At 35.9% G+C, this 27358-nt stretch overlaps 1 protein-coding gene across 1 annotated transcript in view; it reads left to right on the top strand.

The window, feature by feature from the left end:
- The window catches only part of cdh8 (cadherin 8), a 96611-nt gene extending 69680 nt beyond the window's left edge, over positions 1–26931 (top strand). Inside the window, 7 exon segments of the mRNA XM_051115626.1 lie at positions 8250–8497; positions 14278–14414; positions 16045–16166; positions 16743–16854; positions 23754–24005; positions 24181–24552; positions 24555–26931. Coding sequence (XP_050971583.1) covers positions 8250–8497; positions 14278–14414; positions 16045–16166; positions 16743–16854; positions 23754–24005; positions 24181–24552; positions 24555–24673 — 1362 coding nt within the window. The 3' untranslated portion in view covers positions 24674–26931.
- The last annotated feature ends 427 nt before the right edge of the window (positions 26932–27358 follow it).

Genomic DNA, 27358 nt, shown 5'->3' on the forward strand with positions numbered 1-27358 from the left:
ATTTTCACTGGTGTTGTTGTGTTTGTTGTTCCCAATGAGTTATGTGTCTTGTGGTGATAAGTCGAGTGCATCTTTTTTTGTGTAATTATATAGTTGTTAGAGTCACTGTCATTGTGGTTTATGTGTAGAGTAGGACGGTTTGTATAGGTCTAGTTGTAAAACTCAAAAAAAAGATAGCAGTATTGTAGTATTGTTCTGAAACCAGAAAGCGACAAATACAGCAGAGCGAACTGTGGCCTATCACCTGCTCAAATAGTAAAGGAAATAGTGTCTGGCTTCCCATTCAGCTCATAACTAAATAAACCGACTACATGACTGTGAGCAGGATTAATGTGAGATTTACAGTAAATTGACATGCCGGTCCAAAGGAGTTCAGTTTTTCTAAAATACACACCTAAAATAAAATCAATGTAATAAATGGTTAAGGTGTTTGACCCCTAATGGATACTCTCTTTTTGCAATAACTAGATTTTCTTAGAAACATTTCAGCTGAAAATCCACATTTAAAGTCCCTGTACACCTAAAACTGGAACTAAAACTGCAGTCCAGGTGTTCTGAGATTTGAGAACTACTGTAACTCTGAACCCCTTGACTTGCTGTGCTCAATTCTCAGCCCTTGTGTAGCACTGTATATTTGCATATGGAATGGCCATTGTATGCAAATGAAGAACCCTTCACAGTGGATGAGAGCACAATGAAGCCCTTTTATCTTACAGGAACATCTACACTGCAACTGTGCAGCAACGATTCTGCACAAACAATGTGACAAAAACATGGGAAAAAGTATTTGTCATTTTTTTCCCATTGCGTATCGAAATTATAGCCTGTAGGAAGTGTATGTGATGATAAAGCTATGCATATTATGATGTGAACAACATAATGAATATCTCATGTGGGAATTAACCTAGAGGACTTGATCTCTGTTAATATAAAGAATTATATCAGAATTATGTGCCTTAAATAATCTGCATTATTCAACAGTTATCCATAATCAATTAGTGCGCATTTTATATAGCCTATATGGGGTGTTGCCTCCTCAAAATACTTGATGAAAAAATAATTGTAGTACAAAAATGACTTGTTTTTCTAAAGAAACATTGTCCAACAGCAACACCAGCAAGTAAAATTACAACAGGAGTCCATGTCTCTCTCGCCTCCCCTGAACCCATTGAGTTTTAACAGACCCCCTAAAGCGTGCCGTGGGTTTGGTGGGGGGTAATTGAGAATTAATGGGGGAAAGTCATGTGACGTGATATGATTGGATATGACTGGTTATGTTTGGCTGTGACTGGTTCATACGATAAATCCCGCCTCTTCTGTTCGTGCTTGTTCCGGGTTTGTGAATTAGTCTAAATCAACAATATAACTGTGTTAATTGGAAGACTTATAAAAAAGTAAGTAAACAACTCACACTTAGATATAACCACTTTGTTACGTCAGAAAACTTTAATGACTGATGATCTGAAAAAAATTGAAAATAGTTAAAAGTTCACAAATAAAATATATTGTTTGAGCTTTTAATGCCTTGAGTTATTTTCAGGGGTGCACATACATTTTTTTTGCCTGATTCTTATAAGAGTACCTGGAGATTTGGTTTGGACCTCATGCTTCACATGTGAACAACATAACTCAAAAAAAAATAAATTAATAATAGTGATGATAATAATATCATTGGACTTGAATATATTATTTAATTAATAAAAAGGTCATATTAAATAAAAATACAATTATTTTATAGTAAACTTAAACCTAAATAAGTAAGCTTTTATTTATATGGTGGTTTGCCGGCAAGTAATTAAACACATTATTAGGTTTAGAGCTTCTGACTGAAGAGTGTTTAGTGAAAAGAGTGTCAGTGAATGAAATGACATTTTTGTATTATGCTCTGAAAATGGCAGCGAATAGCCTAGAACAGTGGTTCTCAAACTTTTTATACCAGGTACCACCTCAGAAAATATTTCGCTCTTCAAGTACCACCAAAATGACCAGTGTTAAAATACAGTAGCAAAGTAGGCCTAACATTTCAGCTACAGCTCTGCACAGTTCAAAAATGAGATTTATTGTTGTCAGCCACTTTAACATTGTAAATACACAGTTTGAACATTAACACTGCACTGTGCTTTACAAACAGGTAAATAAACTTAAATAATGATTAAATTTAAAATTTACCAACTTTAAAAACTTTACTTAAATAAAGATTAAGTTAAAATGTATTGTTTTAATATTAATTTATATTTAATTTAGTGATTCCTCTGCGTACCACTACTGGTACTCGTACCACACTTTCAGAACCACTGGTCTAGAATTATGCTTCCAGTTCTAATAGAATCTTATACAGTATCACAGTTGTCGATCTAAAATGGTAATTGTGCATTAACAGCTGTCAACCATGTTGGTACGCAAACACACACTCTGAACTTATTTACACAGCACATTTTCTTATTTTGGTTGCACATGTAGACCTGCAGACCAATTACTGTGTTTAACCCCCCCGTTAGTTTGGAATAAAAATTAAAAATGCTTAATAACACTAACTTGAGATTCATTCCTAGCTTTAATAAACAGACTTTGATTACCTTGTTAATGTAAAAAGGTAAAATCAGTTTTCAAATCATGCAGGATGTTAAAATTGTTTGGAAGTCATAACATAACATTCTGCAAGTAATTGTGTGAAAATTAGGCTTCATTAATCAAAACTCTGTACCTGTAAATCATAGTTCATGTGAAAAGGAATAAAGGTTGAGTTTTACTGCCTCTAGTGTTCATTTCAACTGGAAACTGCAGTAATTCATACATACAGGTTTTTTGTTTTTTTGTTTTTTGTAGAAATGTATATAAAAGCATGTATTTTCAATGAGCCTATGTTGGGATTTGTCTTTAAAATAAAATGTCTGTTGTTGCTAAAAGCTAAAAAAGTCTGTTTGACACACAAGGAAAGTCTGTGACATCTAATTCTTTAAAGAAAGTTTCTTGCAGTAACTCACTTTACGTCCTGTATTTAAGATGTATTCGCAACATCAAAGGATATCGATATGAACTGTCTTGGCCTATATCTCCTGTATCTTATTTGAAAATATATTGATATACCTTACAAACAGAATTTCTAACTACATTTAGTGCACAAAGAACAGGACCCATCTGAAAAATTTTGTTACGGATATGTGTACTATTACACCCGCAATAGAAATGGCCTCTTGAATATCAGAATCATAACATTAAAGCAAGGGGGGAAAAATCTGGAGGCAAGGAAAAAAAAATAGTCATTTGGATTGTCCCAGGTCTCTCACAGCTGAATGTGTAATGGCATGCCTGTTTTTCCTTGTCTTCTCATCCCATAGCACTTGGCCTGGAATCTGTTGTCTGCATTACTAATAGTATGATGGATGGCATTGCATGAGAAAAACAGGCAATCAACAGCCCACTCCCCGCTAACCTCTATACCTCCAGACGGTGCTGGAGTTCAGGAGAGCAGAACAAGCTTGTAAAGCACACAACCCTTATTTTTCCTCAATTTTTTGCACCTGCCACTGTGCGCAGACACACATTTTTCCCCAGGCGCCGGTGCTGAGTCGACGTGCGCCAACAACTATCATCTGCAGCAAGTTGGCCGACGCAACCCTCACCAACAATTAAAATTTGATTTAACTTCTGCTAAATATTGAATGGTCATGACCAAAGAGCCTTTGTAGCAAGGTTAAACATATTGATCTGAGTGAGATACCACAGGCTCAGACAGTCAAGATACTGCTTTGTTGTAAAAGGATGCATGCTTTCATCTCTCCCATGCCCCCCTTAGGCTGTGGTGTTGGTGGTGCTGTACTTCCCCCGCTGCTGATCTTTGATGCTTCTAAATGTCCCTGTAAACCTACACACTTAAATCATGCTGGATGTATTTTGGAATTGGCTGGGTGCTCTCAAACAGACATACATACAGTATATGTGGTAAAATCAGTCACAGCCATGCGGTTCAGTATGCGTTCAGGCCACATGAAAGTCTGAATTGCTTCATCTGGAAATGACGGAGGTCAAGTGACAGCCATAGTCATATTCAGGCCTTTCCGCACAATGAGTGCCAAAATGCAGACCCAGAGGGATGCAGAAGTGCCAGTTTTACTGTAGAGAGTCAAATGGCATGCATGACTATCAAAAGAATGAGGTGTTGGCATGATATTTTTAGATGGAACAGATTTGCAGTGTCTGAGATGAGAGGAGCTTGCTTCAGTCTTGCCAATATGCAAAGCTGCATTTGAATGGCGCCCTCAAAAATCTCAACTACGATTAAATAGTAACATTTTAAGCATGCTGCATGGTAAAAGAACATTTTCTTTCTGTCTTTCTTTCTTTCTTTCTTTCTTTCTTCCGCTTCAGATGTGCTACTTTATTTACCCATTTTTTACATTTAGGACATAAAACTCTATGAACTGTCACCAAAATTCGATAGTCTTGAACAGCACTGACCTTTTCTAAAGCAAGCAAGGTGCCAGACTGCAGCTTGTTCTGAATTTTACATCACAGGGAAACTTCTACTTGTAAAGTGCTACTGAAAGGTGCAGTGCTATTTGCACACCCTAACCAGTTTTCTCATTTTACTGAGTTTCAGATGCTACATAGATATGTAGTTCTCTGTGATTTCTTTATTTCTCAGCACTGAAACTTTTATTGTATTTAGATGCTTTGAACATTTTATTAGATAGAACTAGTAGTGAAGAAGACAGGGAACTTTTGGGAGAGAGAAGACGAATGGGAAAGGGGCCATATTGTCTCAAATCTCTGTGTGAATCGCTTTAAAGGAGCTAAAGAGTAGACAATGGAGTAAAGGTGCAGCAGTCAACCGTATCAAAAGCTTTATATTGTACTGTACAGGAGGACGACACAAAAGAAGTACTTTGTGACAGCACAACTGGAGCTTGCCAGAAAGTCTCATAGTGAAGGCAATGAAGTGAAAAAGATTTATGGACACACACATAAAATAAGTAAATATGCTACCCTTCAGAAGTTTGAAACAGAGAAATTAATACTTCGATTCATACAAAACTAGCAGTAAAGCCATTAATAATATTTCTAAATATTCACAGTTGAAGTCTAAAGTTTACATACATGTTGCACAATCGGTTACACTTTAGTTAGTCCACTTTAGACATTCTACTAACTATAAGTAACTTTGCAACTACATGTCAACTAATTCTCATTAATTTGCAACTACATGTCTACGAACTCTCACAGCAGACTGTTAGGTTAGGTGTAGGGTTAGTAGAATAAGTTGACATATATACTTACAAAGTTTAGAAGATATTAAGCAGACAGTCTACTAATACTCTAATGACTAGTTGACATGCAGCTGCCAAGTTACTTACTGTTAGTAGAATGTCTAAAGTGGACTATCAAAATAAAATGTTACCGCATAATCTGCAGAATGTTAATTGTTTTACCAAAATAAGAGGGAGCATACAAAGTGCATGTTATTGTTTAGTACTGATCTGAATAAGATATTTCACATAAAATATATTTAAATATAGTCCACTAGAGAAAATAATAGTTGAATTTATAAAAATGGCCCTGTTCAAAAGTTGCATACACTTGATTCTTAATACTGTGTGGTTACCTGAATGATCCACAGCTGTGTTTTTTGTGTTTTGTTTTGTTTTGTTTTGTGATAGTCCCTTTGTCCTGAACAGTTAAACAGCCCACTGTTCTTCAGAAAAAGAAAGAAAAAAAAAATAGCAACATTCAGGTCCAACAAATTCTTTGGTTTTTCAGCACTTTTTTTTTTTTTTTTTTTGTTTGTGTGTGTGTGTGTGTGTGTGTGTGTGTGTGCGTGTGTGTGTGTGCGTGTGTGTGTGTATTTGAACCCTTTGCAGCAATGACTGTATGATTTTGAGATCCATCTTTTCACACTGAGGACATCTGAGGAACTCTCTATATATGCAACTATGACAGAAGGTTCAAATACTCAGAGTTGCATCAGAAGGAAGAACGATGCATTAAGAGCCAGGGTGTAAACTTTTGAATAGAATGATGAAGCAATTTTTTTTTATTTTGCCTAAATATTTTATTATTTTTATTTTATTTATTTATTTATTTATTTATTTTAGTACTGCCCTTCAGAATCAACAGAATATACATACCAAATAAGCTAAATTTACCCTGATCTTCAAATTCAAAAAGCTTTGAAGGATTCTGAAGGTAGGCAGTTTAACTGTTCAGGACAAACAAGCGAACAACACAAAAAAGTGAAACAAGACAAACACATGAACAGCTATCACTAAACAACAAAAACTGAGCTGTGGATCATTCAGGTAACAACACAGTATTAAGAATCGTTTCAGTGGGGTAATTTTTATAAATTCAACTTTTTTTTTTTTTCTTGTGGACTATATGTAAACGTCTTTTATGTGAAATATCTTATTCAGGCCAGTACTAAATATAAAATAGCATGCATTTTGGTAAATAAGAGATTTTGGTAACATAATTAACATTTTGCAGATTCTGCAAGGTGTATTGACCTCAACTGTATGTTTTAAATGGCTTTCTTTCAAACTTTCTATTAGTCAACATTCAACATTCAATGCTAATAATAAGAAATGTTTTTAAGCATCAAATCAGAATATTGGAATGATTTCTGAAGCATTGTGTGACACTGGTTTTAGAATAATGACTGCTGAAAAATTCAGTTTGTTCTTAAATTGTTATAATTGCTAATAATAAAAATGAGCACTGCCACAATGCAGTCTAAATGCACAAAAATATAAGATGTATATGAGATCACCCGGAAATATTACAGTGCCCACACCTCAAGCAACAGTGAAACAGCAGTTATTATGTAATGTAGTGGGACTGGTTTTAAAAAAATATTAAAAATATGGAAGAATTAAATTGAAGTAGCTGTCATTGCTGCATATGCTGGTTCTATACAACTTTGATGTGGGGTTATATTCATAATTTGTATATTATGATGTAAATAAATTTGATTTTCTGTGTTCTGAAATATAAATGTTAGCATAAACAATATTTCTTTCTTTTTTTTTTTTTTTTTTTTTTTTTTTTTTTAATATATGACACAAAAGTCAAGACTAGCCAAGGGTCCAAATAGTTCTAAGGAACATTTTTTTTCCTCCTGTATTTTCCACTCGTTCTCAACAGGACTGTAGTAGCAAGGGAGAGGTGAAAATAAAATGAAATAAAATCCTCCCAAAAGCTTTGTGGACTGCAGCAGACAGAGGTACATGGGCTGTTCTCATCCGGGTGCCCTGCTGTCAGCCGCACTGACTTCAAAGTGTGCTGATAGAGAAACTCCAGCTGCTCTTCTCTCCCAGCTGGGGCTGCTCTCGGCCCGGCTCCAGTGTCCGCCTGACCTCCCCTGTGGGACAGAGGCTTTTTTTTTTTTTTTTTTTTTTTGATAACATAAGCAAATTCTTCATTCTACTACTTCAACTAACACCTAGAGCCTGTTTCTTTTTCATGTGTTCTTCAGCGGTCAGGTCTAGTTTCGTTTCTGTCAATAAAAGAGCACAGAAGGGACTCGAGCCCTTTTTCGAGTTCAAATGAGGTAGGGAGAGATGTGATTCAGAATACAATAGTGTCAGGCTGGTACAGGGAGAGTAAAAACCATGACATTTTTACTAAATAAAATTCGCCATAAAATGGCACTCTGTGTCATGTTCTTTTCACTGTAGAATGTACGTACACAGGTGGGGTGAACATGGGGCTTTTCCTCATCCACTGAAATCACAAATATTTATCCTGGAGTACAAATAATTCCCAAATTGTATTTTATCTGCTACTTCAATAATATCTCACCATTGGATAATTGCCCCGGAGAATACATTAACAATGTTAACGTCATGGTATTGTAGGCAAGGATTAATTTTGTTTTCAGACAACACAAACATACAAATTGTATTTTTCATGATTTCTTAACAATTTGCAATTCAGTCCTTGTGTTTCCATTAGATTAACCTTATTTGCAGCCTCATTTAAATCCCAAACACATGCTGTCTCTGCCACAAATTAATAACACATCCCACGCTCCAGGTGAAAGTGTGGTTATTGCTACTAAATATTATTTTTGTTCACCTTGCTATTGGGCTCGCAGCAGCTTAAATCTTATCCATTGCAAGGTGGGAGGAAGCCGGTGCAATTACAGTCAGACCTGGAAGCCCAGCAAACTGAGTCTGCTAAAACCAGGAAACCGTTTGTCTTTGTTTTGTGCCCATTAATAATAAACATCTCTCTTTGTCTCTGTTTTCCAGCCTCTGGACTTTGAGTCAAAAAAATCCTACAACCTAACAGTGGTGGCAACCAACATACGTGCCGATTCGATTACGGGCGGGCCTTACATGGACCAGGCCACTGTCAAAATCACCGTTGAGGATGCAGACGAACCCCCTATCTTCACAAAGCCTACTTATCTTTTCGACGTGCATGAAAACGCAGCAATCAACACAGTCATAGGAGCGGTAGCAGCGAGAGACCAGGACGCCTCACACAGCCAAGTCAGGTAAAAGCAATCATTTCTAGACCTTGTCGGAAGAGGTCTGGTGCTCTGTTGTCCTCCTTGGTGAAATTAGGCTAAAAAACATCTTCATTAAACCAAGAGAAGATCAAACTCAAGCTTCTGCAACAATCTAATATCCAAGTGCTCCTTCTCCACTGCATCCTACCAGCCATTAAACGCTGCTGATGAAATTGCCTGTAGAGGTGCATTTGCATTCAGACTAAATGGAGCTCTCACCTCCACAGAATTGGTTGTACTGGGAAAGAGAGAGAGTGGGGGAGAGAGATAGGACAATGACACAATAAGATTCCTCCCCTTCCTCCCACTGATGTATTTCATTTCTGTGACTTCCTACTTGAAAAATTACAAGGGCACCTTCAGTATAGGTTATACAGCCAATTTCTCTCAGTCCAACCTAGCATTCCATTAATTCTCCAGTGACTTGCGATGTTTCGGGGACAACATGCAACAGGTTGTGTAATTACATGGGGAGCTGGGAGCAGGGGAGAAATCAGAGATTGGGTTTCAACACTGCAATGGAGTTTACATCAAGTGAGCGTTTTCATGTGTGTGATATATTTATTCTAGGGCTGCGCAGTATATCGCAATCAAATCGAAATGGCTTAGTGAGAACATTACATTGCAAAGGCTGTGTTTTAATTAAATATACGCTCTGTGTGTTTCAAAGTGAAGTGTGGCAATGTGTTATTTTACACGTAAGCAACTCATGATCCTATGTGTTTAGCAGTTCAAAGCACCTCAGTTCACAGTAAATGCTGCTCCATATGAATCCATCTGATTTATAGTTGTTTTTTTTTTTAACTCTATTCAGAAGAGTTGATTGAAACCTGTATTGATAACTGTAAAAAAAAAAACATTTTTCCCAAATCATTCAGCCCTAAAAGGATGGTTAGCATTAAAAAGAAATGGACTTTTTTCGTGTTTGGTTTTAATCATTCTTATTTTATTTACTGTATAGATGCACTCCTCTACAAAAATTACCTCAGGCTTTCCAGAAACATTTTAAATCAAGCTATTCAAGTCCTATTCAAGTTTCATTTGAAAACAGAAATCCAATGTTCATGTCCTTAAATGTTAATGTCTCTCTTTTGCACAAGAGCTGTTTGTTCTACATTGTAGCGTACTTGTTTATGTCATTTTGTATTTCATAGTTATTTTCTTTGGCTGTTGCATCAAAATATGAGGTGTAATCATTTCAGAGTGATTTAAATGTTTCAGCTGTGACATCTGTGCATACTGAAGTTTAGGACTGCATTACTAGGACAGAAATCTGTGCCATTTGCTGTTCCCAAGCTGGAATGTTGGTGTTTTTGACTGGGATCAAAATCCCCTTGACTGGGATGCTATCATTCGCATTTGTGCACCCATCGGTCTGACATACAGGCTTTTCGAATTGATGCATCTGTGTTATTTGGAAGATGAATTACTTCTATCCTGAGGCCTTTGAGTAGATTGTGTTAAGCTAAAAATCACAAGGTCATTTTAAGCATTACGAGATGAATTATCTTTATGCGATCAATTTATATTTGGTTTTTTGACTTTTTTGCTGAATTTTGAACCATAGAGTGATAAAGCTGCATGTCTTCCCAAGCGAAGCAGAAGGGTTGAAGTAATTTTTAAAGGTAAAAGCCACTTTGTAAATAAGAAACCAGATTTAAAAGGAAAAAAGACCGACTTTATCTGGCGAATAGCTCATGCTGAATTTCATAGAGAAATAAGATAATCAGACCTCACCTCAAATGACAAAATTTCTGCTTGAATACAGTTAATTGAGCACATCGGTGTGGTTGTCACATCAATAGGAGAAGCAATCAGGGTGAAATGGGCAAGAGTTAAAAAAAAAAAAACATGGCGTAATTGTGGCTTTTAAAGGACTCTGGTAAAATGAAAATGTCATTTTTAATCGCAGCTTGGCATGGAAACAGTAATTCACAGAAACATTGTTCCACATCAGTCTGACCTCTCAGACCATACCTACCTTCAGCCTCCCCATCTCTCTTGCTTTCTTTTTCTCCTTATAAGATTGCAGGATTTCTCTTGTTATTGTGAAACTGACGTGCATCAAATGGTGCCAAGCTGTGTCCAAGTTCAAATTAGCCCTGTTAGGAGTATTGTCTATCTGTCAAAAGAAGTGTGGGTGTAATCATTGGGGATCTTTTAACCTTCTCTGACAGAAGTCCCTCTGGCTCCAGATCTTGTTGTGGCACCTGATATCTAGCATATGCTAATACATGCTGACTGCTCTTGATGGCGATTGTGTTATCTTGATGTATGCTTTACTTATACAGAGTAGGCAGAGTTATTTGATTCGGTTACTGCACATTTACAGGGTGCAGCCTACTGGAAAACATTTGCTACAGTAGAATAAATTGTGTTTCTGTGAAAGTCCTTTTAATTACTCTTTTACCTGACATAATAACTAGGTAAAAGGCCTAGAGAACATGTTCCATCCCGTACTTTTTTTTTTTAGTAAAAAGAGGAAAACTGATTTTTAAATTTCATCACAAACATTTTTTGAACCTCACACTGAGTGTTTGTTTTTTTAGTTGTTCTTTTGTCATTTGCCATTTTCATTTTTTATGTAAGCTAATAAAACGGTCACACTTTACATTAGAGTCCTCAGGTTGCAGGATAATTACATAAGGAAGCAGGGCTGCTGAGTAATACTAATCAACAACATGCACTTCATATATAATTATTTTGCAGAGTGACTTGTAATTAAATGCTGTTTTTGCTACCATTAATTAATTATATTAACATGTAATGTGTGGACTGGCTTTTAGGGTGATAAAAGGTGGTAATGTTACATGTTGTTGAACACACCGTAAAAATGGGGACGCTTCATGTGATAATATGACACGCTAACATAACTACTTTTATTAAAAATAGATGATATATTCATGTGTAATGATAATTACAATATTATAAGATATTTTAATTATTAAATTCCTTTTTATGATAAATACCCAAATATATCAAATATCAAAATCCGAACTACATATTTAATCAAGATAACCTTTGAACCCTTGAAATGTTTGTTTTTATTTTTTCTTTACACCTTAAACAACAAACCCCATGGAATAATTAATCACAGATTTTATTGTTTGTGTCTCTTTTTTTCTCCCACTTCATTCCCCACTGTAACTTTTCAGTTTGACTGACACATAGCAGAACATTTCAGGGTCTGTCTCTCGGTGGTACGTGGAGCTGTCAGAGCCTGACTGAAATCCACTCAGCCTCCTGGAGACTGTTCCCAGTTGGGAATGCTGTCTGGCTGCCTGCACAGCAGTAGAGCACTCCTCCTGGACTTCCACCCTCAGTCTCAGGATCTCTGCCACGGCTGAACATTTTCCTCACGTTCACTATCCAGTCCAATGATTTTTTATTTATTTATTTTTATTCATTTATTTATTTTACAACCCATTCCTCATCCATTGGGACCTTCTTCCAGTTACACCTCACACTCGCCAGTGTTTGAGAGAGTATCAATTTTTTATTAGTCAAAGATTAATAAAATATAGGCGCATATTAACTATGTTAAATATAAATGTTATGTATTTCTGAGAAGTCTGATTTTTTTTTTTTTTTTTTTTTTCGGAAAAAAGCGTACCTTCAGAAAAAAAGAAAAAAAAAAGATTTGTTTTATATGGAAGCCCGTTTCCACCAATGAATTAAAAAAAAAAAAAGGTAATTGCGACATTTATCTCACAATTCTGACTTTTTTTCCTCTTAATTGCAAGTTTACATCTCCAATTCTTTTTGAAAACAGAATTGTGAGTTTGTGTAAATAAAAAGCTATAAACTTGCAATTCTGAGAATGTCAGTCTTTTTCCCCCTCAAAACTGGAATTTATAACTCGTAATGGCGAGTTTATACCTCACAATTCTGAGAAAAAAGTAAGAATTGTGTGAAAAAAGTCAGAATTCTAAGAAATAAAGTCAGAATTGCGAGATATAAACTTACAGTTCTAAGAGCATCAGTGTTTTTTTCCCCTCAGAATTGGACTTTAATTTGCAACTGTGAGTTTATATTTCACAAATCTGAGACAAATGTCAGAATTGCAAGAAAAAAGGCAAAACTGTGAGATATAAACTTGCAATTCTGAGAAAAAAAAGTTTTTTTTTCCTGTCAAAATCGGACTTTAAAACTCACAATTCTGAGAAAAAAGTCAGAATTGCATGAAAAAAGTCAGAATTGTAAGATAAGATGCAAGTTTATTTCTTGCAATTTTTACTTTATAACTCACAACTGAGAGTTTATATTGTGCAATTCTAACTTTATAACTCATAATGGCGAGTTTATACCTACCAATTCTGAGAAAAAAGTAAGAACTGTGTGAAAAAAGTCAGAATTCTGAGAAATGAAGTCAGAATTGCGAGATATAAGCTTACAATTCTAACTTTTTCTCAGAATTGTGAGATATAAACTTGCAGTTCTGAGAACATCAGTGTTTTTTCCCTTCAAAATTGGACTTCATAATTTGCAACTGTGAGTTTATATTTTACAAATCTGAGAAAAAAAGTCAGAATTGCAAGAAAAAAGGCAGAACTGTGAGATATAAACTTGCAATTCTGAGAAAAAAAAAAATTTTTTTCCTGTCAAAATCGGACTTTAAAACTCACAATTCTGAGAAAAAAGTCAGAATTGCATGAAAAAAGTCAGAATTGTAAGATAAGATGCAAGTTTATTTCTTGCAATTTTTACTTTATAACTCACAACTGAGAGTTTATATTGTGCAATTCTAACTTTATAACTCATAATGGCGAGTTTATACCTACCAATTCTGAGAAAAAAGTAAGAACTGTGTGAAAAAAGTCAGAATTCTGAGAAATGAAGTCAGAATTGCGAGATATAAGCTTACAATTCTAACTTTTTCTCAGAATTGTGAGATATAAACTTGCAGTTCTGAGAACATCAGTGTTTTTTCCCTTCAAAATTGGACTTCATAATTTGCAACTGTGAGTTTATATTTCACAAATCTGAGAAAAAAAGTCAGAATTGCAAGAAAAAAGGCAGAACTGTGAGATATAAACTTGCAATTCTGAGAAATAAATTCACAATTATGAGAAATAAAGTCAGAATTGCAAAATATAAATTCACAATTCTGAGAAAAAAAGTCTTTTTTCCTGTCAAAATTGGACTTTATAACTCGCAATTGTGAGTTTCTCTCACAGTTCTGAGAAAAAATGTCAGAATTGCATGAAAAAAGTCAGAATTGTGAGAAACTTTTTATCTCACAATTCTGACTTTCTTACAATTGTGAGTTTATATCACAATTCCGAGAAAAAAAGTCAATTTGTGAGTTTATATTTCACAATTTTGACTTTAGAACTCGCAATTGCGAGTTTGTATCTTGCAATTCTGACATTTATTATTCGAGTTTGCATCATGCAGTTCTGAAAAAGTCTGAATTGTAAGTTTAATATCTCGCAATTCCGACTTTATAACTCACTCTTTATTGACTCTTCAGAAAAAAGTCAGAACTGTGGTAAAAAGTCGCAATAACCTTTTCTTTTTCTTTTTTTTCCGCATAGATTTATAATATTCATGACAATTAAAAAACAATGTTATTTTAATATGAACTACTGTGTATTTTTTTAAATGCGTAATGTCAGACTGTAATATTCTATGATATGCTTTTAACAGATTTGATTTTAATAATCCACATATGAAACAACTGAAATTTATACTTTTTGCTCATTTGACCTTATTTACTAAAGTATTTTATTTTTTCTTTCTCTCTCTCTGTTTTACTTCTACAGGTATTTTATTGATAGACACACAGATTTAGAGAGGCAGTTTAACATTAATGTTGATGATGGGAAGATCACATTAGCTAAACCTCTGGATAGAGAGACGGATATGTGGCACAATATCACCGTGACAGCCACAGAAGTTCGTAAGTACAATTTTCCATTCTTCCTCTTCATGATTGAAACATTAAATGTTTTATGTTTCAAAATGATTGTGTAACAATATCAAAGAGATCATTACAGTAATGTGCAGAGAGATCATTAAAATCTGTGTAGAGGCACTTCAGACCAATAAAAATTTCACATCACAGTTAACATCTTTGTTAATTATGCAACAGGATTTACAATGGAGAAACAAATGCGGGTACATATTCAACATGTCAAAAGGCACTAAGATAAAAAGGCGACCAAAACCTGGGTTCTAACTATAAGTGAAACATAACAGCTAATGTAATACACCTCAGGTACTAATTTACCTTCAACAGATTTTAAGGTGCTAAAGTTTCCTCTCAGAAACCGAAGACAGAGATTTTACCGAATTAAACAGCTCAGCAGTCGGTTCATGGACATCTAATGAGTGATTTCTACTCACGCCAGAGCTGTTTGCTGTACATAACAGATAAAAGAACATCTGTTGACTGGATAAAGAACTTATTAAACACAAGCTGTGGACCAGAAATAAACACTGCACAAGCCATCCATAAACCTCGAGATTCATTTTGATTGGCATGTACAGCTACATTATTCAGACACTGGAGCCAAAAATCTTTCCCTGGAGGAGGAAAAAATACTGATGTTGTCATATACAATTAACATAAGATGTCTTTGAGCTCAAAGAGCAGAATAAACTGAATTATTTAAGGGCTCCTCACATAGCAACATTGCATGTGAAGTTAAGCATGCAAAAATCTTTCCCAGTGTTTTAACATGATGACCAACAAATCAGAATTATTATTATTCTTTTTTTATTTATTTTTTTATTTTTGATGCTGATGCCTCTGGTGAAACAGAATTTAAACAGAAATATCTGCACAGCATGGCTGTGAATATGAGAATACGAGCCTGCGCTACTGCATTACGTTAAAACGCCTGGTCAAGGCTCATAAGCCTTTTTTTTTTCTTCAGTAAGGCGATCAAGGAGGGAAATTAATTGACAGGTCAAATGCATTTCAAATGCCGTTTGCTGTTCTAAGTGTCGCACATTACAGCAGTATGCCCTGAATTACCCGTAAGCTGTTAAGGTACCATGTCATGTGCTAAAGCCAAACGAATAGATAATTGCTTTAAAAGTCAGCGGTTGCAACCCTAATTAAATACAATCATTTACATGGGTCCTCAAAAGGGACTGTGAATTACTGCCAATGAATAATTCCAATGAAAACTTAATCTAATTAAATTGCCCTTTATTGTCTTCTAGACTTCAGCTGCCACCGTTTTATTAATATTCATTTTTTTAACCTTCATGTATAAAACATGCACCTGTACAGGGGATTTCAAAAGCACTTTGAATGTGTTTTTTTCCCAGCGTAATCCTGTTTTGCATACTTGATAATGTCTAAAGCTCAGACTGATGCTGCGTCTCATCTGTCTCTCCATCAACCCAGGAGATGGGAGGAAAAAAAAGAGGAAGAGAGAGAAAGAAATAGGTGTGAGGCAGAAAGAGAAGGGAAATAACTGGGTCATTGTATTTACCTGGGATTTGCAATAGCTCCATTCTATATTTGGCCGCTGTACTTCTGTTTTCAGATTTTAATAGCTCATCTCTTTTCGTATTAGGAAACCACAGTCAGATTTCCAGAGCCATAGTGGCAATCAAAGTGCTGGACATAAACGACAACGCCCCCGAGTTCGCCACCGAGTACGAAGCCTTCCTTTGTGAAAATGGCAAACCTGGACAGGTAAGAGGGCATCAATCAGGCTCGCCAGCAGCATCTCCCTCTCACAGCTCCTGCGTAACGATCAGCCACGATAAATTATAGCCTATTGATTTAAGAGAGAGAAGTAAGGCACCTGGGTGGCCTTTTTTAGCTACTCTCTCTCTCCCTCTGCAGAAAATGAAAACAATCAGATCCATTCAGGCCCGCTCAGAGCCTGCATCTCTGAGCAGTGTCTGTGACTAACAGTATCAGTATGTACTTCCTCATCCTCGGCCCTCGAACACAGTCACCGTAAGAACATTCTCCCTCCATGTGGGGAAAAGAATGACCGGGACGCCCGGGTCCCGCTTTTTTAGCGAGCCGTAAATCATAAAGAAAAAGAACGTGTCTTGAACAGGGGCGGCAGATATATAGATGGACTTGGCACAGAAAAGTGGGCTGCCAAAGCCTGCGCCCCTTAGCTTAGGGTCTCTACTTTTATGAGTGAATGGGATAGATTTTTCATCTCGTGTTGGCTGCTGTCAGTGTCTGGCCCCATATGATGTCAAAAGTAGAGTAATGGATGACCGGGCTCTCTTTTCGTGTCTTTGTCCACAGGTGATTCAGACCATCAGCGCCGTGGACAAAGACAATCCTTCCCAGGGACACACTTTCCACTACCGCCTGGAGATGCTCAACAATCCCAATTTCACCATCAAAAACAATTTAGGTAAGTTCATCTACATGGATGTTTTTCCAACACCTCCCAATTATGTTTTAAATGCAAGTCACCAGTACTGTGATGCACACTTTTTGGGATTGTGAAATGATTCGGATTTCTGTATCTTATTTAAGGCAAATAATCATAATAATAATTTGTGACCCTGGAGCACAAAACCAGTTATAAGTCGCACGGGTGTATTTGTAGCAATAGCCAGCAATACATATGGGTCAGAAGTATTTTTCATTTATGCCAAAAAAAGTTCAGATATTAAGTAAAGATCGTGTTCCATGAAGATGTTTTATAAATTTCCAACCATAAATGTATCAGAACTTAAATTGAACAAATTTAAAGGCGATTTTCTCAATATATTGATTGTTTTGCACCCTCATATTCCAGATTTTTAAATAGTTGTATCTCGGTCAAAAATTGTGCTATTGTCTTAATAAACCTATATCAATGGAAAGCTTATTTATTCAGCCTTTAGATGATTTGTAAATCTCAGTTTCACAAAATTGACCCTTATGACTGGTTTTGTGGTTTTCAGGGTCACATTTAATTTAATTTAATTTAATTTAATTTAATTTAATTTAATTTAATTTAATTTAATTTAATTTTTTTAATTTTAATTTTATTTTTTTTTATTTTATTATTATTTTTTATTTCTCTTGGTTATGCCTTGTTCCTATTTAGATCATACAGGGCTCAATGCTAAGGATTTTTTCTACTGGCCCAGTCGGGCCAATTTTTACTTGCTCAGTCACAATTTTTACTGGCCCTTCCACAAAAAAAAATTAATAGTTGCTGTTATCATTGTTTTTGACTCATGTTACCTTTTATTTTGAATAACTAAGCTTATATGATACCAAAATTTTACATACCAAATAAATTGTACAATTCTGAATTCCAATCTCGATACCACACCTAAACCTGCTAGCCTAACTAAAGTTCAAACATTATTTGTTTGTTAAGAAAATTATTTTATTATTAAAAATATTTTATTATAAATGAAAAGATGCTTTAGGGAAAAACAGATTGGTTACCGCTGTAAACAAAGCAGCGCCGTGCTTATGAATGCTACTTTAAATGCATCATACATGGGCAAATGAAACACCATGTAAATTTTTCTTAAAACAGTAAGTTCCCCCTCAGAGATAATTTTATATAAACTCCCGTTTCAATATTTCGGATAATATTTGCAATATTTTGTGCATTGTGAACCTTGATCTTGCTCTGCCTCCTACAGTATTTTTTACTCTTTGCGTTCGTCTTCAGCGAATAATTTTTTGTAATAAAATTAAATTAAATTTAAATGTAAAAAATAAAATAAAATGTGACCCTAGACCAAAAAAACAGTCATAAGGGTCATTTTTTTGAAACTGAGATTTACACATCATCTGAAGGCTGAATAAATGAGCTTTCCATTGATAAAGGTTTATTAAGACAATAGGACAATTTTTGACTGAGATACAGCTATTTAAAAACCTGCAATATGAGGGTGCAAAACAATCTAAATATACTGAGAAAATCGCCTTTAAATTTGTTCAAATTAAGTTCTGATACATTTACGGTTGGAAATTTATAAAATATCTTCATGGAACATGATCTTTACTTAATATCTGAACGGATGTTTAAAGAGTTTGTAATATTTCCACACACATGACATTTTGAAAAATGTTTGCAGAGATCGGTTGAAATGTGTCCGGCTGATCAGTGCATCTGTACTCCACTATATAAGTATTTAGACATTTGTAGGCCATTTGTCCATCAGAGACGTGTCTCTCTGTGAATCAACAACACTTAAAAACATGTGCAAATGATAAACTTTTGTGACGACCATGACAACGTGGCAGTAGCCCAATCGGGTTGACAAATTCGTCTGCTGTCCCGAGCGTCTTTCACATCGGGCACTCCTTATCATCGAGCCCTGTCATAGTATATTTGTGCTGCCTTGTGATCCTGGTACCATTGTTTTATTGATCCTTATCACTAGTTTTGTGGATCAGGGTCACATTATTTTATTTTATTTTATTTTATTTTATCTCTCTGTTATGTCTTGTTCCTACTTAGATCATAGTATATTTGTGCTGCCTTGTGATCCTGGTACCATTGTTTTATAATTAAAATTAAAGAAAAAAAAGAACAATTTAGAAAAGACAGACATATGACTATGAAACACAGCAGGGATATAAAAATAAGAGAGAGAGAGAAAGGCATCTGTAAGCGCACGCATTGTGTGTCAAGCGCAGTCCGGAGGCGTGCATTTGAAGGGGAAATCTGGCGGAATTAGTGTACCCAAAAGTTAGCAGATGCACAATTGTCTGGACATCAGCTATTTTGTACTCCCCAGTGCATTTTGAAAGAAAGCAAATGAACAGAATCCAAGTCGAGGTTTAGCGATGCAACTCGATGTAGGGTGACTTACTCAAAGCTGAGGCTGTGCAGCAGATGGTTCTAAATTTGTTTGCTAAATACACTGATTTTTTTCTTTCTTTTTTGTATAACCTATCCGACCTTCTTTTTCACACTGCGCTCCTGCTGTTCTCACCGCGCAACCTAGTATTGCACTATGCTTTCGAAGACTTAAGGGAGAACTGTATTGATCTAGTTCCATTTGGCATGTGGTCTTATGGCTGACCGTTGAAGGAGCTGTTGTTTTGGCTGCTCACCAAAAAGAGGAAACGTGATATTTTTGAACCAGACGGATCAGACGTTACATCAAAAGAGCTCTGCCTTCCAAGGGACAGTCATGATTTGAGATAATATGAAAGCAAGGAAGATGGTGAAAAGGAAAGAAATTGCCAATCCCCCTATAGTGTCTGCAAAGAGCTTTGAGTGGGGTGACAGAAAGCTATATATATACTAGCTGTTTCTTTCTAATTATTTGTGAAATTTACTAGCAGTTTTTAAGTGAAAATTGTTTTACCATTTACAGTTGTTTTTTTCAGTGATTTCATTAGAACAAAAAGAGCCTCAAAAGACTCAAATAATAATAATAGTAACACTCAGCTGTTAAACCTAAAATTATACTTTCTTATTGTTTATCAAAAGAAAATAGATTTATGATAGGAAGAAAATATTGTTTTTGTTGTTGTTGTTGTTGTTGTTGTTGTTGTTGTAGATACAGTATGTGTGACCATGGACCACAAAACCAGTCATAAGGGTCCATTTTTCTGAATAAATATGCTTTTCGTTGATGTGTGGTTTCCTAGGACAGGACAATATTTGGCTGAGATACAACTATTTGAAAATCTTGAATCTGAGGGTGTGAAAAAATCAAAGTACTGAGAAAATTGCCTTTAAAAATGTCCAAATTAAGTTCTTAGCAATGCATATTACTAACCAAAAATTACGTTTTGATATATTTACAGTAGGAAATTTACAAAATATCTTCATGGAACATAATCTTTACTTATTATCCTAATGATTTTTGGCATAAAAGATAAAACAATTTTGACCCATACAATGTATCGTTGGCTATTGCTACAAATGTACCTGCGCTACTTAAGTCTGGTTTTGTGGTCCAGATACTGATTAGATGTGTTCACTTCATCTTTAGTAATTTCAGTAATGCTATAGCTAGTTAGCATATAGATAAAGCTTGTAGTATAATTTCATTTGTTATAGTAACTGTTTTATATCTGTTAATACAATGAACAAGAAACCCACAAAGAAGATCGGTATAAAAAAAAAAAAAAAAAGGCTTTCAAGGAGAAAAATAAAAAAGAAAGATGAAACAATACTGATAGGAAAAGTGTAGAACAATGGACTACTAAGACAAAGACAGACCTTGAGAATTGTAAGATGAAGCAGACAGGCGGAATGTCATTAGTGACAATCTCAGTGATATCTTGAGAGGCAGCATGTATTATGAGTCAGCCTGAGTGAGTTCAGGTTAAAGATGGCCACTCCATCACAGAGACAGGAGAAAGCTCTGTAAGGACACCAGGCTTTGATGCACAGCCTGAGGCATCTGGTGCACTAAGGCCGCTTTCTCATCTTCTTCTGCTGTGTGTGTATGAGTGTGTGCGAGCGAGTGTGCGTGTGTGTTTGATCGCGCTTGGCATCAAAACTTGTGCCGCAATTTGACAGCATGTCCAAAGTTGTGCTATATCCTATTGCTTTTCATCATAGTATGTGTTGTTACTTGTGATTCATGATTTAAAAGCACAGTGTTGTGTGTTGTTTGAATCCCTTAAAAAGAGAGTTTACTCAAATATGAAAATGCTGTCATCATTTACTCACCCTCATGTCATTTCAAGCCTGTATGCCTTTTTAAAAGATGTGAAACAGAAGAAGATATTTTGAAAAACCCATGGAATGAAAGAAAAAAAACCACTCAAACATTTTTCAAAATCTTTGTGTTCTTCAAAAGAAAATGAGTCATACAGGTTTGGAACAACATGAGGGCAGTGTTATTTCAGTGTCATTGAGCTGATATTAGAGTTTTTTTTAATATTTTGAATTAGACTGTATTATATATATATATATATATATATATATATATATATATATATATATATAATTATTATATATATTATATATATTATATATATATATATATATATATATTATTATATATTATATTTTCTGATTTCATGTTAATCTTAAAGTTTAGTCATTGTGTGGTGTTTTTGTCATTTATTAGTGTTTGTTGTTTTATGTATATATAGTTTTATTACATTTTAATTCAGTTTATTATATATATATATATATATATATATGTCAGTGGCATGTGTGGTGATCTGAAATGATAAACTTTACTTACACTATCAGAAAAAGGGGAAAAAAAAACTATTTTATATTTTTACAGAAACAATGTAATCAGTATTCTATGTACTAAGACCAAATATGAATTAGCATTTTTAAGCATTTTACATTTATTCCTAAATAATAACTCATGGCAGTAACAGTTTAAATGTGTTTTTTTTTTTGTTGTTGTTGTTGTTGTTTTTTTTTTTTTGACATCAAAGCTTGATAAATATTGGTCACTTTTTCATCAAGCTGATATTTTGACTAACAAAGTGGTTATATCTAAGTGTGTGGGTTGTTTACTTACTTTTTAAATTAGTTTTATCATTAACGCCATTATATTGTTAATTCAAACTGATCCATGAATGTGCACACGAAAACAAGAGGCAGGGTTTTATTACATGAACCAATGACAGCCGAACATAACAATTCATATCCAGTCATATCCCAGTCATATCTCTCACAACGCTTCCCCCCATTTTTTCTCAGTTACTCCCCACCAAACCCACTACATGCTTTATGGTGTCTGGTAAAACTCAATGGGCTCAGGGGAAGCGAGAAACTCCTGGTGTAACTTTACCTGCTGGTGTCACTGTTGGACAATGTGATTTATACACTTTTAAACGTTATATTTTGTAATAATGGCATTGTTTTATTTTTGTATTTTCTATTAAATTTCCGTTAACCCACATTAGGTTACAATAGAAACATTTATTTACAATGTTTCTGTCTATGTATACTACATACCTTTTCTCTTCCAGTCATAACAATATTAATCATGTTTTCCCCATGAAACGTATCATGCAATGATGCTATCTCTTTTTTTTTTTTTTCAGTCACACTTAATTGCATGATTATCCATCCTGACGACTTGTTTTAAAGATCATGTGCAAGTAATGATCTAGATATGCACATCACAGAGACACACATACAGTCTATGATGGTTCCCACCTGCACACACCAGGCAGGTTTTCTGAAGCAGACCTCCAGAGCTGAGCTGAGGAGGTTTGTTTGTGATGATAACTGTAATTGCGGTGGCGGCTGACATAGAGAGGCCGATGTGAGCTAGGAACAGCGAGGACCACCGCAGCTATCTTGACCTAAAAGTTATGCTTCAGGGTATTGTGACCTGAAAAAAAGGAGATTGAATACTCAAGTGCAACATAATATCTCAGATATTCCATCAGATTTCATTAGCCTTTATTTTGCTGTAATGTGACTAGTATGAGCTTGAATGCACTTAGAAACGACAGACTGACTGTAAGAACATTTAATTTGACCATAGCTGTGCGTAGACACGTTGAAACGTAGCAACGAGGACTGCATATCAGGGAATATTGTTTGGTGAAATAAGATACAGAAGTTCAGGACAATGTTCTTCACACATAATGACACATAAATAATATGGAACTTTAATTACATTGATAAATCACCTCACAGCTTTTGCAGATAATTGCTTTGTGATCTCAGGGAAACAAAAAGAAAGCCATATTTACATTTTTCATTAGCATGTTTATGAGCGGAAATTAAATTCCGACCCTGTTCAGTTTACCAATATTTGTTTCAGTGAGGTTCGTGATGTCCTTTCATTCCATAGTTTTAAATGATGAACTTCTTGTGAGAAGCAATAAATAAATACATACATGCATTAACACTGCCATGGTTGCTCCAAGACTCTATTAAATGATAAAGCTTTTTCCATAACTCAGTTATTCTGTTGTATCCGTCTGAGGTATTATCTAAACCTTTCACTCAGTCTGTGATTTTATTTTCTTTCTTGAAATAAAAATTGAAGGCTTTTAGGAAGACATTGTGCAGCGTATCAACTAAAGGAGCTCCTTGAGACACTGGAGAGCTCCAACATATGCTTTGGGGTATGAGGGGGCAGATAATGAAGTTACAACTTGTGAAAAGAAGCTCCAGTGGAAGCTCCAATACTTTGCTAGGCTTTTTGTCTGCCTCCCCGAGACATTAGTCCCGTAGCCTTTGCAAAAGATTGACAGCACAGATGAAGCTATTTATATCCATCTGTTTATTTATCGGCGGAATAGACGTCGTCTCGGTCGTAAATGTAATAGTGTGTCGTTTCCCTATCGTTTGCTTGCATGAATTGTCTTTGATTTCATACATCACAGCCAAACTTTATCTCTCCCCAGATAACTCAATCAGCGTTCTTGCCAAGCACGATTCCTTTCGGCGACAGAAACAGGAGACGTACCTCCTTCCCATCGTCGTGACTGACGACGGCGAGCCTCCAATGAGCAGCACGAACACTTTAACTATCCGGGTGTGCGGCTGCAGCAGGGAAGGCATTGTGCAGTCGTGTAACGTGGAGGCTTTTGTTCTACCCATTGGTCTCAGCATGGGAGCTCTGATTGCTATTCTAGCTTGTATAATTCTACTTCTCGGTAGGTCATTTCAGCTGCCTCTTTTAGCCCTCACTAATTTTTGAATTTAAAATCCACTTTGTGATTTGCATGTAAAATTTGAATCGAAAAGGCACTTGGTAAAAGAATAAGAAATCAAAACCACTGAACTGCACAAAGGTAGAGCTCACTAAATGGATGTTCTCGTGCCTTTCAGTCATCGTGGTCTTGTTCGTGACACTGAGGAGGCACAAGAACGAGCCTCTAATCATCAAAGACGACGAGGACGTGAGGGAGAACATCATCCGTTACGACGATGAAGGAGGCGGCGAGGAGGACACGGAGGCCTTTGACATCGCCACCCTGCAGAACCCAGATGGCATCAACGGTTATCTGCCCAGGAAGGACATCAAGCCTGACCTGCAGTTCATGCCCAGACAGGGTCAGCACTCGGGGCCGAACGGAGTAGACGTGGATGAATTCATCAACGTACGGCTTCACGAGGCAGACAACGACCCCACGGCCCCGCCGTACGACTCCATCCAGATCTACGGCTACGAGGGCAGGGGCTCCATCGCAGGCTCCCTGAGTTCCTCGAAACGGCCTCCTCGGACTCGGACCAGAACTATGACTACCTTAGAGAGTGGGGGCCGCGCTTCAGAAGACTGGGCGAGCTCTACTCGGTGGGCGAGAGCGACAAAGAGACTTGACCTCTGAGCGCCACGGACCTTTTGCTTTCGTCCACCTAACTTGTGTATTACGCTACGGAGATGTTAGACACTGCTGTTTAAAAGGGGAGGGGGGCGCCTTTTTTTAAAACTTCTTAGAGAGACCTAATAGCATTAGTCATCTACCACATCAGAGTGCATCGTAACGTCAGAACTTACCAGTGTCTATAGTAGGAGGTCAATGATTCTTGTGGAGTGTGAGTTTAGATTACCGTCATTGAGTGTCTAGCAGTATTTTGGGTATTTGTCGTTCACTGTGACCACCAGAGGCGTCAGAACCTTGATTCTTGGTAGTCGCTTGAAAAGACTGGATGGAAAGAGGACTTTGGGACACCTTGTGGCAGGAGAAAAAGGACTGCAGAGGCCTCAGAATGACACTGCTCCCCAGCGACAACAGATCTCTTGCCGTCATTCAGCCAGTCAGATCAAGGAACTTTTAAAAAAAGAAGGTAAACTCAATAGCAATATATTGTCTACATTACTTATGAATGTATGTGTGGTTTAACAATTGCGAGCGCAATGAAAATACGTCACACTGGCTTTAGGATCTGCCTGCTGAGATAACATTTGACCCTTTGATACTACGTGGCCAGATTTCTTGAGTAAACTGGAAAAGCCTCGAGGCTTGCTTTATACAACCCTTTGTATCCATATGCTTTAAGTGTGGTTCACACTCTAAGATGATTTGACTGCGGTGAGGACAACAAGAGAATTGTGGAAACAATGAGGCCTTCGTTTTACAAAAGCAAGCATTAAATACAGTCGTATTCCAATGTTTTTTGGAACATTGATGGTGTTTCTTCATTATTGTGTATGTTTTATATAAATATATAAATATTCATCGCCAGTCGTCTGTTTTGTGCTGAAGGTTTGAGTATATTTGTACTTTTTATTTTTTTATTTATTTTAGTAAAGCTGTTATTTTTATTAACCTTTTTATTTAAAGTTTCAAGCTTTTCCTCTTCAGCTTTGTTTCATTCTGCTGCATCACTGTTTTTTTTTTTTTTTTTTTTTTGTTTTTTTTTTGTTTTTTTTTAAAGCTGAACTGAGTTTCTGTACCAAAATTCACATAGTAAGATTCGTTAACTACACTGAACTGTGAAATCCACAGAGGATTTGTTCTTGACCAGGAAAGATAAGTCAATATTTTATTGACGCTGTGTGTGTGTATATATATTCACATACTATATACAGTGATATCAGTGATCATTCTAAGCACAATAGCTGAGAACATCTAGTTCATGTTTATATTTGACCCCTGCCATTTTTAAAATCAAAAACCAGAATCCACTGAGTAACAAAATACAGAAACAGACATGCGTAATGTGCTGCACTGTATGATATTAGAGCAAAAAAAGAAAGAAAAAAAAAAGTTGTACATAGAGTCATTGCTGATTCTCTTAGCTTTTCTTTGAAGTGATAGGTTTTGTCTATGCACGTTAGCTATTGCACATGGGGATCTGGCACTGGAGCTACGTGCATACTCTGTTTGTATCGATGCGGTATATGGCGATTCTCTTGGACGGACAGTATATATAAAATAGTCTTTCATGCAAATCATATTTTCTACTGTGCTTTAATGCTCATACACTTGTATGTTTAATTAGCTACTCTCTGTATTGTAATCTAAGATATCCATGTATTGTTTCCTACTTTGTGAAATATATTTTTATAAATACTTGTGGGTGTAACTTTTCTTAAGCCAAGTATGTCACAAGTCCTGATCCCTGTACTCTTGCTTTTTTTGTGCATTTTGTTTTTATGAAAATGATTCTCCCGTTTGGGGTTATCAGTTAAGAATCCAGAGCCAAACTGATTACACAAGATACTGAATAATTAATTACTGTGAATGAATCACTTTTATCAATTTTTGTTAAGAAAAAACACCAAATTGACAGATTTTTTTTGTTGTTGTTGTTGTTGGCAGACGACCAAAGCATTAAATTTGAGTTTGTTAGATTTCTATGTTATTGAACAATCCCATCACTGGCCTAACCAGCAGTATTACATCATCCAGTCGAGTTTGTCAGTCTTTCCGAGGTACTTAGACACTTAGACGTAGAACTTAGACATTCATTCAGGATATGTTTTTACTAATAGTTAAAATTTTGTAATAGCTGGTCAATGAAAACATGCACTAGACAGACTTTGGCCATTCTTGCTGGGCTATTTTCAGCATCTCATGCCATTAGCACTGTATTTTTAAGACACCATGTCAAGTTAAAAACTTAAGATCTCTGCGGGGTGTTTCTTTCAGTCTCGCTGTTTAGCTGTTTACAAAAACAACGGCACGTCCAGTGTGACTGGCTCTTTGCTCATTCTGTCCTGTCCGCTGTTGGTAAGTGTGGTTTGGCAAGACATCTATTTTGTAAGTAATAAACTGTGTAAAAATGAATATTACATTGACAGCCCTACATTAAAACAAATGAGTAAAAGGTTTATACCAGGGTTGGGAATACTGTGCCCAAGTATTTATGCATTTATTGCCTTGTGTGCTCAACCAAACCTCCAATTTCCTCTCTGTATTTATCCCTTGACCTATTATAGTCACCTAATCTTTCTGTGATTGGCATCAGGTACGTCTTGCATATATATATATATATATATATATAAAGTAGCTTCACTGTCAGACTGAAATCCTTTGCGAGAGATGCTGATAGATTTTAA

The sequence above is a fragment of the Labeo rohita genome, chromosome 7, assembly GCF_022985175.1.
Source record: "Labeo rohita strain BAU-BD-2019 chromosome 7, IGBB_LRoh.1.0, whole genome shotgun sequence".
NCBI lineage: Eukaryota > Metazoa > Chordata > Actinopteri > Cypriniformes > Cyprinidae > Labeo > Labeo rohita.